Genomic DNA, 13983 nt, shown 5'->3' with positions numbered 1-13983 from the left:
TTCCCTCATCCTTATTTCATGCTCACGTTCTTTCTTGGCTTCCAGGTGCCTCAGCCAAACCAGTTTTGTTGCAGCGGTCTCTGTGGCATCTAGAGTATAGGGATGCTCAGACCCTGCTCTCTGGTCAAAGTCAGTGAGCAAAGCTCTCAGTTCCTGGTCTGAGTCTCTTTTTATGGGATGTTCCCCTATTTTTACACATTTTTAAAAGGTCTTTTGCGTCAAGACCCTCATATGATTCTGATCCACTCATTGTAACTAAACTTTAACCCTTTAAATTTGATATTGAGAGTTTTAACTTTTAACAGTGTTGGGTTACGATCTTTAAGGTTAACTGACCTATGGTATGTGAATTCTGTAACGACTAGACCAATCTGTCATGCTGTCTGGAGTGGCTCATGACTGTGAGTGCCTACCTCAGGGCAGACTGTCAGAAAACAGGGCAGACATCCCAAACTGGTGGTGTGTTCTAGAATTAGATTTCACCAAGCCAATAACAAATGTGAACTTCTTGATCATTATACCAGTTTTATCATGGAGTTACAGACAGTCTGCTTAGACTCTCTAGTCTATCTTGCCACCCGGACAAACTAGACTCTGTGATAAAAGGTCACTTAAACCAAAAATCACACCACATCAGGTTGCTCCCAGTCCCAAGAATCCAGTCACTTACCCCAGATCAATTGGCACTCTAGATCTTACTCCAAAGACAACACTGGTAGCCAATTCTATAGTTAACTAAAGGTTTATTAGCTAATAAAAGTAAGTAGCATTATTGAGAGGTTAAAGCAGGTAAAACATATGCACAGGTGAATCACAGTTTGTAATTCCAAATGGTGGCAGTGATGTAATAAACTACCAGTTTCTCAAAAGTCTCTTCAGGGTTCCCAGATTGTCTCTGGGGATCTCTGCTTTGCATCCGGTACACTTCTCTCTAAGAGTCCAAACAGTCCAGAGATGAAGGATCTTTCCCTGAATCCATATTTATAGCTTCTTCTCACAGAAAACAAGCTGACAGGGCCACTACCCACGTGGGCTTTTCCTTTGATGACGGAGAGTGAGGATGCATTTTTGAGTCTTCAACTACCCGACCACTTGCTTTGAAATTAGCAATTTTCTGTTAAAGTTCTTCATTTGCATTCCCCAACACTTCTTTCTTGTTTGATGCTTTGTTTGATAGGTTATTAAGTTATAGGGGTATACACATTGTAGATGTTTGCTACTACATTATAACAGGATACAGATAAATGAAAACAATGCAAGTAACATCCCACTAGTTTTCATGAAGTTTAAACGCCAAATACACTCCTATAAATTTAACAATCACTTTGAAGAACGTATACACAAGTGAATTAGCATGGCACCTGGTCTGCCAGCATCACACCTTCATTATAATAAAATGTTCTAATCTCTATATTCTAATCTCTATATACAGAGATTACTAAAAATGTTTAGTGCCTTACACAAGTCAATTAAGAAGCTGCCATCTTGACAACTGACTGATTTTATGTAGAACTGAAAGGTCACTTTTCCAGTTAGAAGGCATTGGAACACAGAAAGCGTCGTAGCTTCAAGTTAAGGGGATATTTTATGTTTGTTTTCTTATTGTAGGTAAAGTTAGCAGTCATGATAGAAATTAATAATTTTTAAAAGGGCTTAATTAGTTAATGAGTTAACACGTGGTTTAACTACTAACATAACAAACAAACCCCACTTTTACAACAGCTTTGAAGTTAGCTCAATTCAAGTTTTGTTTAACACGAAAGATGATCTTTCCATTTTACTCGGGACCCTGCTGGGAAGTAACACTAACATAGCAGCCTGCACTCAGGGATTCACCAGCCAGTTCTCTAAATGGAGGTACTGAAATAATGACAAATATTTTGCACGACTGTTTGCATTATGTGTTTCTGTCAAGCATCAGTAGGCTCAGTGCTAAATAAGTAGGGCCCTATCAAATTCATGGCCATGAAAAACGTGTCACAGACCATGAAATCTGGTCTTGTGCGCGCTTTTACCCTATTCTATACCGATTTCATGGGGGAGACCAGCGTTTCTCAAATTGCGAGTCCTGACCCAAAAGGGAGTTGCGGGGGATGGGGTGGTCATATGGGGAGGGGTCATATGGTTATTTGGGAGGTGGGGGGGTGGACGTATTGCCACCCTTAGTTCTGCGCTGCCTTCAGAGCTGGAGCATGGAAGCTGCTGAGAGCTTAGTTCTGCAGGCAGCAGCACACAAGTAAGGGTGGCAATACAATACCATACCATGCTATCCTTACTTCTGTGCTGCTGCTGGCTCTACCTTCAGAGCTAGGCTCCTGGCCAGCAGCCTCCGCTCTCCAGTTTTCCAGCTCTGAAGGCAGCACCACCGCCTGCAGCAGTAAGGGTAGCAGTAGTGCAATCCCCCCTACAATAACCTTGCGACTCTCCCACAACTCCTTTTTGGGTCAGGACCCCTACAATTGCAACACTGTGAAATTTCAGATTTAAATAGCCGAAATCATGAAATTTACTATTTTTAAAATTCTATGACCCTGAAATTGACCAAAATGGACCATGAATTTGGTAGGGCTCTATATACAAGACAGAAAAATAAGACTAAGCTCTTCAGGACAGAGGACAGAAAGAGAAGATGGAATACACAAAGGCCCAGAGCTTTGAATTTTCTCTTCAGACACATATTCTTATTTAAATATTAAGGTATCTAGCAATGGTAAAGAAATTAATCCTTGACTTTTACTGTGAAGGCAGCTTTCGCTAGAGAGATGTTCCTTCCCTGCTGTGACTAACTGTGGGGCCTCTACTTTCCCTCCTGCCCAAAGTTATCGATTTTGTGGAGAATCACCAGAATTTCACTTGTCCCTTGTCACCCTGTTTAAATCCTCCTTCCATACCCATTAACATTGGAAAAACCTGCATTGTTTTTAATTAGCATGATCTGACTGTGCTCATGAACAGTACAGCAGCACTTCCCTGTATCACCAATACTAAATACTTTTTGGTTGGAAGCTAACAGACTGGTTTCAAACAACTGTGGGCATCACCATGGCAAAACACTACTGTGCAGAAGAAGCACATGCCAAGAAGACAAGGGAAGGGTAGAAGTGGAGGCAGTTATTAGAAAACAGAGAAAGAACTGAAGAGAAAACCAACAAGAGTGATAAAGAAAAAGAAATAAGGGGTATTAGAAACATGAACAGGAAAAGGTGAAAATGCACACCTGAAACGACAATGCTGTTAGAGAAAGAGCAGCACTTTTAAATCCTCTCAAGCACAGGAAAGCATACTCAAACTATTAAGTAGAATTAGATAGGAGAACATCTTGTGGTCTGGTCCTTCTAGCTATATATAAACACTAAACAACAAGAGAAGATATCCATTAAGTTTTTACATTACTAAGAATTCGGTTGCTTACCTATAATTCCACTGTCCTTGCTTTCCAGTGTGGAGGTAGGGCTGCTAATGGTCCCACAGGGACTACTTTTATTAGCTGCTGTTTTGCCAATACAGCTATTCAGAGTTGAGCAGGGACTATCAGTGCTGGGTGACGTAGTGCTGCTTGTTAGTGTAGAGCAGGGGCTGACTCCTTGACTGGTTACTGTGCACTACAACATGAATGAAACAAACAATTACTGCACAGAAGACAGCATATCATTTCTTGAACATTAGAATTACTGAGATGAAATAGAAGGATGACAAAACCTGAAGAACCCATTTTTGTGCAGAACTTTAATTTCTACATTTTATTCTCAGTGATTTGGCAGATTCAGAGACATGTTCCTGAAATACCCTTTCAAAAGTAATGATTTTGAAGAAATAAAGGAGAAACACATTGTTCAAGGAAACATTTGCTGCTAGGCAGATTTCCTTTCTTTTAGACATTTTGCTGAAAACAAATGCTTTATTCATTCTCTCCATTTAAACTCTGGGATCGTTGTCTTGCTCACACTTAACCACCATTGAAACCTAAGTTGATGCTATAAGATTTAGGAGGCCTGGGATAAGCATAAAGACTGAGATCACCCAATAGCCACCAGGCAATACCATGACATTCTTGCAGAGAGATAGGACATCAGCCGCGCATTCCTCTCCCCTCACTGCTTCCAAACACAGACATCACAAAGCAGAAGTGAAACAAGGCTCAACAGGGGGTGGGGCGTTGGGGGGAGAATGTGTGCCCATCACAAGATCTGCTATTTTAACCATTACTAACATTTTCCCCTAACAAATCATTCTAAAATTGACTGTATAAGCCAATTATTTATAAAAAAAAAATCTCACTGCCCTTTATTCTTAGGGGAAGGAGGTGAGATCATTTCACAATTAAAAAGTCTCTACAGTTCTGATTCATCTACAAGTTCCATGACATTCCTTTCTATGAATACAGTCAAAAGTGCTTTGTTAAATATCAAATGACTGCAATTAACTCTTAGGAAAATGGTTCTTATCTCAGAGTTAGAATGAGAGTTAAGGTATTTTCTTTTATCATACCATGGTTTCATTTTTTTCTTCTACAATTATGTGTCCAGAGGTTGGGATCCCTTCTCCCAGTAAAAATCCCAATCTTGTCATCAGTTCTTGTGCTGCAGGTGAACAGTTTGATTCTTTATTAGGCTTTCCTTCTGTACCAAAATAAAAGATTGAACTTTGATGAAGAATGACAGTATTATACCTGGAAACTGTTGCTAGAGGTAAAAAAATAAATAAAAAATTAAAAGACTGCAATCAAATCTCAACACTGATTTTTCTATCTGCAAGATTTTAGTTAACTGAATGTAATAGGTGCAGCAGACAAACATCTTACTTTTTTGTCTAATAAGCTTTAAAAAGGTAGATTTCTCTTATGTTCATTTGCATTTTTATCCAACTTGTCAGATATGTTCAGTAATCGATAACCTTGTGTTAGCCACAACTAGTTGAGAGCATTTTGAACACACCAGTTCATGTCTACTGTGTAACGTGTTTGACACTGTGTTAGTGTAAACAGGATAAAATTCAACATCATTTCCAAGTATAGTTAAACCTTGTGTTTGTGAAGGTTCATGTAAGACTATGACTCCACTCCAGTAATTTTTAATAGCAGTATTCTGGAAAGTTATGTGTATAAAAACAGAGGTTACTAATTAAACCTTTTGCAGTCCCAACTACAGATATAACAACAAAAACAACATATTTTTGTGCTTTCTTATTGCATTCAGTGCATAAGTTTCTCGACCTTATGACTGCAAAGAAAACTTTTAAAATAATTTAATTTAATCGGTGCAGTCTTGTCTTCCCAAGTTTGCAGATGGACTGGAGCAATAAGCTCTAATACAGGTAACTTTCATCTAAACAGGGTGTAAATGCCAAAATCTAAAAATGCCATTTTTAAAATGTCCAAATTGTTAATTATTTCATTGTTGATAAGGAAAAATATCTAGCTGATGTGCTAATCACACATCCTCAAACCACCTCCCCATGTCTTCTCGTCTGTTATCAGCACTGTCACCAGCCAACTACAAAAACTCCCCTCCTCAAACCAACATTGTACACAATATAGTTCTCTATTGCCAATTCAAAAAACTGTGGCATCCAACCACTTAGGTGCAAAAACTCAATTTATCAAGGATTGAGAGAGTTAATGATCCAGGCTACTGTTCAAATGCATTAGCGGAAGGTAACCTGTTCCAAATCCAATCAGGAGCTCTAAACAGAGACCAGGTCAGGGGCACACATGCAGTGGTGGAGGCTAAGATTTTCTCTGGCTTCTTCCATCATGAAGACAAAGAACTAACCAACTAAACCGCTTGGATTATGGCAGTCTGCTTGTTCTGGATTACGCGCAGTCAGAGGGTCCCAGCAGTTCCATGTTGCAATATCTTATCTTTCTTTGGAGAGAAGATTTGATCAAATCAGAGGACGGGGCCTCCACCCTCAATCTTCCAACAATACTGTCAGAGGAGGACTGTGTAAAAACTCAGACTTCTTTAGCAGAGTTTCTCAGTGTACTTGGCTGGCTCTAAGTAAGCATCATTATACCCAAGTTTACAGATGGAAAAAACAGATAAAGAGTAAGTGACTTGCACATACTAATAGAGTAAGGATCTCTTCCTAGCTGGTGAAGCACACTAGGGAGGATCTGGAGACAGTTAAAGGATTCTTATAAGAAGTCAGGCTGCCCTCTGCACTTAAACTTACGGAGGAGGATCAGATGCTCAAAGACGTTCACCATGAATGCACAAATACATCAATTTATGCAAACACAAATCACAAAACCTGTTTATTTGACAGTTTTTGAAGCCAAAATGTATTATTTTAAATTTAAACTGTGTTATATTGCCATCTCTCGAGACAGGAAGAAGTTGCTGAGCTGCACTTCAAAGTCCTGGTGCACTGACCGACTGATGTATCCAAAATGAGGCCAGAAATAAAGATAAGCCTCATCTCTGAGCCTTGTACATTACCAAAAAGAAGAAATGGATTATTTCGTACCAGACCTACTTTGTCATCATCTTCCTCTAGTTTCACACTATCAATTGCACCTCAATGTGCTCTTTGAGAAGAGTACACACACTTCTCAAAATTGCAGTATTAGACATACCTGACATTCAGTGGCATTTGCAGGGAAAAAGCACAAAATTAGTTTTGATTTCCAGCTTCAAAAAGATGCACAAGTCAAAACACCCAACAACATTAAGTACAGCTCGGCAGTTTGCCCAGAAGGCAATAACTAAATTTTACTTTGTTTGTCTTGAGCTGCATTGAACCATCCAGTCCCCCAACAGCTGTACTTTACAAGTTTAACATCCTTCAACTGATTACACACCTGTTTGTTTCTAATTTATACATTTCTTGTAATTGTTTCAGTTCATCTGAAGCTTCATGAAGAATTATCTAAGTATTTTAAAAGTATTTAATTCTCCCCTAATGATATTGGGAAGAGGATATCTGTAAGGTGAACAGCATTAGGGTACCATTTTTCTGTAACTAAGATAACAGCAAGAGTTGTCATCACACATTATTCTTTGGATTTCCACACGTATGTGTTTCTTAGTATGATTTGAATGCAAAATGTAGACTTTTTTTCAATTTCATTTTGATTCTATATGCAGCTGGAGTATAAGCAGTGCTTTCCTCTCAAATTTATAGCTGTTGAATATTATACAGTCAGTAATGATATTTCTGACAGGAAAGCCAAGTTTCAATTAAAAAGGTAAATGAACTTTAACCATGCCAATTAACAGAAGGCATTAGGTGGACACTGTCAAGCTATTTTCAGTATTACAACCCTCAAATGCGTAAACCTCAACAAATCCATTTTGAAGATGAGGATTTTGCTTTTCATAGACACTATTACTTTGTGGTGCCTCCCTAAATTTGAGAGAAAAAGTAGTAGTTGTTTTTTTAAAGGGGGAGCAGTTTTTGTCCCTTTCCCAACAAACATGTGCCCATAATTCACCACACATGACCACAACAACTGACAGCCTTCTTATCTGCTTAGAGAAGCCAGGAATTGAAATCTTTGAGTTTCTGTTAGAGCTGGTTGAAAATTTTACATTAAAAAAATGTTTGTTTTTAAACAGAAATCTGGGGGGTTGGTTACACAAATTTATTCATGAAAAGCATCTGCTTTCTGTAAAAATGTTTGATATTTTGTTTTAAAAAATCCAAAGGCTCAAAATGCAAAAAAATTTTGGCCAAAACATTTTGGTTTTTGATAATTCACCAAAAAGTTGACATTTTTCATGAAAAACAGTTTTGTTTTAAGTTTTCTGGGGGGACGAGGGCCCTTTTTTGAATATCTAGTTTCTAGAGAACCTAGGACCTCTGGCATATCTAAAAGCTGCACAGGTAAATTACATCTGCATTGTTGGGTCCATGGTAGGACTTCTGTTCTTCACCCTTCCCAGATTTTACGAAAATCTTTTGGGGGTATTTTTCTGAGTGTTTGATTTTGGTTTCTTTTAATACAAAGCCCTGTATTTATTGTGGTAAGAGCTTTATCTTAAAGGAAAATCTTGCAGTTTGCCCTAAAAGTAGCCAAAATACTCTCATCTTATCATTCTAGATAAACCCCCTTTATCCCTCTAACTTCAGCTCTCACACCTTTGTGCTTGATTCTGAAGCTGCATCATTCCTGTTTTCTTGGGACAACAGATGGAGATGAGCTTGCTCAGGCAGTTGTGTCCTGGCCATTAGATAGCTAACAAAAGATATCAGGATCAGGGCCTTGAATTGGCAAGAAAAGTGTGCTGATCCCCAAAGATGTGAATTGCTGTAATTCAGTCTGGGGTGACAACTGCACAGATCTCTTTTACTAGATCCTCATCTCAGAAAAAAGGACTTAAAGAATTGATACTGTTGCTACCTGTCATATAAAATTAGCAAACAGTCCAGCTGAACCCTGAGGCTGTGCCCCACATTGGATTTCAGGCCAGTGAGGTCTTGTATGAAATACATTGTTTCTATGTGGGACAACAAGATTAACATCAAGAATACCCTAAATACATTTATGTGTATGTTGCCAAGAAGCCGAACCTGGGATTTCCAATGGTAAATTGCAGGCTAATAGTTCGTCTAGGAAACTGTCAGGAATCTTCACCTAGAGGCCTGTAAACCATTAGGAGCCCTAAATTCTTCTTCTTTCACTTCACACCCGTGTGAATACATACAAATGGATTTTGTTTCTGGGTGGGGATGTTTGCTGCCTAGGAGATTGTAAGGGGACAGAACTACTATCCCATCCCATTCTCCTTCCCTTTTGGCTTCTTCTGAAATCCTTCTTGGTTTTTGTTGCATTTATTAACCTGTGTAAACAGAGCTGGTGCTGGCATTAAACCAGGTCTTTGCAAAAGATGTCAGGTGTCTTGTCCAAAATCAGTTCATGGATGGTGCTGGTTGTTTTTGGTTTTTTTTTGTAGTCGATCTTGCATTCACCAAAAGGAACTCAAGACAGTTATATTCTGCTAATTTGCATGTTGTAATTACAGATGAGGTGCTGATAGGAATTGGGTTTATAAAACTGAGTACAAGACTTCAGCTGTGGTGTGGCCTTGTTGGTCCTGTTTAGCAATTACAACTGAGATTTGGGACAGTGCAGGTTTTTGGGATCCAGGTGCCTTAAAACTCCTGCAGTTGCTGTTCTCCAAGAACAGAAAACAGCAGCGCTATTTAGCATTTATGGTCAAGAACTCTGCTGGGAGATCTGCGAAAGAGCCAAAAAAGAGCTGGCATAAAAGTGTACCTGAGTAGTAAATTGATGTACATAAGTTGGTGGATGTGGACGTGCATGAATGCACACACACAATTTTAAATGAGTGTCTGCCAACAAAGGAGAGGTGCCCTGGGGATGCTCCCTGGGTTTGGTCACTAACCACTTTGGAAGATACGGTTGTGAAAATGTCATAGCTAGGTGAAAGCCCTTAGAAGAGACAGGAGCAGAATGGGCCCTGCCCTTGCCCACCAGGGGTGGAGCTAATGGTGGTCAGGGACAACTCCTGTATAAACAGTATGTGGCAAATTAATCTTCCAAGTTACCTCTTGATATGTCAAGACAGCAACTCTATTGAATACAGCATGTGACAGCTCATAACCTGGAACATAACTAATTGGCCATTATGTCAATGTATTTACAAGTAAATCTCAATACAACGTCTATAAGTTGCTATAATTTAAGTTTGCAAAAATCCCTTTAACCATCAGTTATTTTAAGCAAAGTTCTACTAGGAAAAATGACTATGTTAAAAAGAATTGTTCTCTGTGTGTATTCAATCTCATATTTGCTGCTGCTTTAGTGACAAACAGAAGTTAGCCCTGGGAGGGTGAGTCAAAAGCTATTTTTTTTGTTCTTCAAATAGAATTGAAAGCCATGGTGTAGAAGAGCAGGTTTTTGCCTCCAGAACTTTTGCAATAGGTGTTGATGACTGACAGGAAAGAAGCCAGCCTGCAGATTAAATTTTCAGCTCTGGTAGTTGGAATAGCCATTTCTCTGAGAGAAACATGTAACCTCCAAATACTTTTAAAATCATTTTACAGAGTAGAACCACACTTCAACAAAAAGAAGAAATGGTTCTCTTGTTAATCAACTTCTTCATTCTGCTTTTCCACTTGTGTTAAACCTATATTTATTATTATATCTGTTCCAATTATTTCTACCTTTGTCAGATTTAGATACTTGGCTTACAAAACCAAATTGATAAACCCCACAGAAACTTCAAAGATACTATATAGATTTCAAAATGCATTGGTGTCATAAATGTAAAGGGAAGGGTAAACCCCTTTAAAATCCCTCCTGGCCAGAGGAAAAATCCTCTCACCTGTAAAGGGTTAAGAAGCTAAAGGTAACCTCGCTGGCACCTGACCAAAATGACCAATGAGGAGACAAGATACTTTCAAAAGCTGGGAGGAGGGAGAGAAACAAAGGGTCTCTGTCTGTTGGTATGCTGCTTTGCCGGGGATAGAACAGAAATGGAGTCTTAGAACTTTTAGTAAGTAATCTAGCTAGGTATGCGTTAGATTATGATTTCTTTAAATGGCTGAGAAAAGAATTGTGCTGAATAGAATGAATATTTCTGTCTGTGTGTCTTTTTTGTAACTTAAGGTTTTGCCTAGAGGGATTCTCTATGTTTTGAATCTAATTACCCTGTAAGGTACCTACCATCCTGATTTTACAGGGGTGATTCCTTTACTCCTATTTACTTCTATTTCTATTAAAAGTCTTCTTGTAAGAAAACTGAATGCTTTTTCATTGTTCTCAGATCCAAGGGTTTGTGTCTGTGGTCACCTATGCAAATTGGTGAGGATTTTTACCAAACCTTTCCCAGGAAGTGGGGTGCAAGGGTTCGGAGGATTTTGGGGGGAAAGACATGTCCAAACTACATTTCCCAGTAAACCCAGTTAGAGTTTGGTGGTGGCAGTGGTTATTCCAAGGACAAAGGATAAAATTAATTTGTACCTTGGGGAAGTTTTAACCTAAGCTGGTAAAAGTAAGCTTAGGAGGTTTTCATGCAGGTCCTCACATCTGTACCCTAGAGTTCAGAGTGGGGGAAAAACCTTGACAATTGGCTATTATCAATTGTCATTTAATGTTTAATTGTGTTGGACCACAACTAATCCACATTTACACTGATTCCTTTTTGTTAAATTTCCATTGGCCTTACAGCAAGTGCTCTCAGAGCCTTAATTTTTCCCCAGAACAATTGGAACAGTGACAGAGCATCTAATAATGAGCTTTTGGTTCCTTCGCTTTCTGTGATTCATGATTATTTTAAAAAATAGTATTTTGTTCCAGGCTTGCGGTCAAGCGGTAGTGAAATTTGCTGCTATACTTCAGAAGAGAGAGAGTCTAAACTCCTCAACCCAGCAAATACTGCTCAGTCATAGACGGTGGGGAGCTTAGCATTAATCTTGAGTAAGGTTTCTGTCTAACGCTCAGAGAATGTGGCTCTACTCTGCTAGATGGAGGGTCACTGTTAGATGTGGCACTTGAAATGAGGGAGAATAATGTATTCTATGCATCTATTAACAGAGCTGGTAAGGAAGGGCAAGGTGTTCCCAGATTATCTGTGTTATACCAAATAGGATATATGCTGGTCAATCAATCAGATGGCTTGATGACTGATCACATTAGTTGATCAAAAAGAAAAAGAAAAACCTGAAACCAAAAGCCAATTTACCGAGATGTCCTGCCCATTAAAAAGGTCTCCAATTTTTCCATTCTTAACTATAAGTAAAATATAACAATGCAGATTTTGCTGGTGCATTTAAATTGGAAATATAAATAGGTTAAAAGGTGAATTATTTAAAGTGTTTTTGTTTTTAATGTTGAGAAAGAAAATGTTAGTTTTAGTCCCCAAATATAAGATCTTTTTTTTAAAAAAAAGTAGGTTTACAACAAAAAACCCACAAATGGTCAGAATATTCTACCGAAGTTTCACTATTTTTTTTTTTTTTGGCTTGGTTTTAACCACTCTCATTGAAGTTTTAACAACCTCAATCATTGCAGCATTGGAAGAAGAAGAACTGGAACCACAAAGCAAAACTAACTATAACCGACCTGCCTATTTTCATTGAATAAAGATATAATAAATATTAGTAACGTTATTTTAAAAATAAATAATTCCTTTTCAAACCTAAGAATGCCTTTTAAATTGAAGCACAAGAAAAAGAGATTTGATCAACTGTAACTGGATTGATAATATGCAATGACCTTAATGAGGTCAGTAAAGCTGTAAATTGATCAAAAATGCAACCATGAAAATGAAATGCTCATTTCAGTATGTATACTTACATACTGACTTGATTGTCATTTTCTTCTATGACATTCATCGAAACTACACTTCGTTATGTGCTGGTCAAATTTTATGAACTTGAAACTTTTCAGGAATACCAATTAACTTGAGGGGGATATCTGTTACCAGCTTTGCCAACACAGAAATCTGTTGATATTACCCTACTATTTTGCAAGCTTTCACTGAACTTTTTAACAGCAGTATTGTATTCAATATAAAACTATACACTTTGAATCAACTTTTTAAAAACCAATTCAGAAAAATTTAAGCAGGCCTCTAGCATAAGAAGTGACCCACAACCCTCACAGTCAAATTTTGTCCTCACAGGGTACATAGCTCCAAGAGTTTAGACTTTAGAAAGATCACAATCTTTCAGGAAACCTCTTCCTCCTTACTACAAATGCATTTAATTGTGCAAAACAGTCTTACAAGAGAGACTCAAGTCCCATGATTGCATAGCGCAGCTCTCTTTGAAATGAAAAGCTAGCCATTAAATAAAATAAAAGAGCACTGAAAATACATTCTTACCATTTTGATTGGGTTCTGTTGGCTCTGATACTTTTCTCGATGGTACAACAACCACATCTCCTGGCACTCTGGGACTTTCCACGTACTTGGGCTTCCTGATCGGACCTGCAGCGGGAAAAAATTTAGTGTGTCTAATTTTTTCCAGATGGAAAGCACGTTTCAGAATGAACAGTGTGTACCCTTAGAGATCTAAATAAACCTAAAGGACGACCTACTACACACACACACACACACACACACACACAGAGCTACTATAATAAAGGTCAGTGAACTGCTGCACTTCCTCTCTTACAGTCCGTTGAGGAAAGAAAAACTTGAGTCACGCTCACTTTTTGGAATGTAAACTCTGGTGGAAAACAAAAGCAATTTGCTTGCTGTGACGCTCCTGAAGCAGTGTCCAGTATATGTAAAAAGAGGGTGACTTAGACATATTCCAACCCAGACAGCTGCTAGTTACAGTCCTCTATTCAGAACTTAAATTTTCCAGCTCAGTATGAAGATAACTCTAATATCTCTGAAGCTAGTAGACAAAGATTACAGTAAGCAGACAACTTGCAACACTAACACTCAGAATACTTCAGTCCAACAACTTTATATTTCTGGGTATTTTATCCAATCAATGCTGCACAGTCTGATTGCAAGGGGAAGGTGAGATTGAGGGAGAAAAATATCTTCTTGTCAACCAACTGTTTCTCATTTATAAAGACATCTGCTTTCCCAGCTCTTGCTTAAAAATTAAATTAATTTGTACCTGGTATTTTAAACTACCTTTTATCATCATAAAAAAAATACAGAACAAAAATTTTGAATTAAATTGATACCTAAAGTATTCTTAGTTTGAGCTTCATGTTTTCTTTCTTAGATTATTAATGAGAGTATACTTTGCTAAATGAGATTTAACAATTACAGGAAACATTAGATGAAAACAGAGTTTCTGGTCAGAAAAATATCAACACAATGAGAACAATGCTGCCATCTAAGGGTTGACTAAAAGTAGAATACTAGTAATATTAAACCAACATAAATTAACTCTATCTATTTAGCCCTTAACATTTTCAGTTCATGTGCACTTGTACAGAAAACACCATTATAAAAATATCTATTCTGAGTTTGTTAGTTAAAATAAATTTGATCTTCTATGAAGAAAATTGTTCCAGATTAATGTATTTTACATTTATTGTAATTATAA

General features: G+C 37.9%; 1 protein-coding gene across 12 annotated transcripts in view; it reads right to left on the bottom strand.

Annotated features, from left to right (window-relative positions):
• Positions 1-13983, bottom strand: part of TANC1 (tetratricopeptide repeat, ankyrin repeat and coiled-coil containing 1) — a 216265-nt gene that overhangs the window by 92703 nt on the left and 109579 nt on the right. For 8 of the 12 annotated variants that reach the window (XM_073305546.2, XM_073305545.2, XM_073305541.1 and 5 more), the window contains 3 exons: positions 12795-12899; positions 4489-4619; positions 3413-3602 (listed from right to left, as the gene is read on the bottom strand). In XM_073305546.2, coding sequence (XP_073161647.1) covers positions 3413-3602; positions 4489-4619; positions 12795-12899 — 426 coding nt within the window. The remainder of the gene's footprint in view (positions 1-3412; positions 3603-4488; positions 4620-12794; positions 12900-13983) is intronic. The other 4 variants (XM_073305550.2, XM_073305553.2, XM_073305551.2 and 1 more) reach the window with 1 other exon arrangement.

This window comes from Lepidochelys kempii, chromosome 11 (genome assembly GCF_965140285.1).
Source record: "Lepidochelys kempii isolate rLepKem1 chromosome 11, rLepKem1.hap1, whole genome shotgun sequence".
Classification (NCBI taxonomy): domain Eukaryota; kingdom Metazoa; phylum Chordata; order Testudines; family Cheloniidae; genus Lepidochelys; species Lepidochelys kempii.
This window is presented reverse-complemented; position numbering and strand designations above follow the sequence as displayed.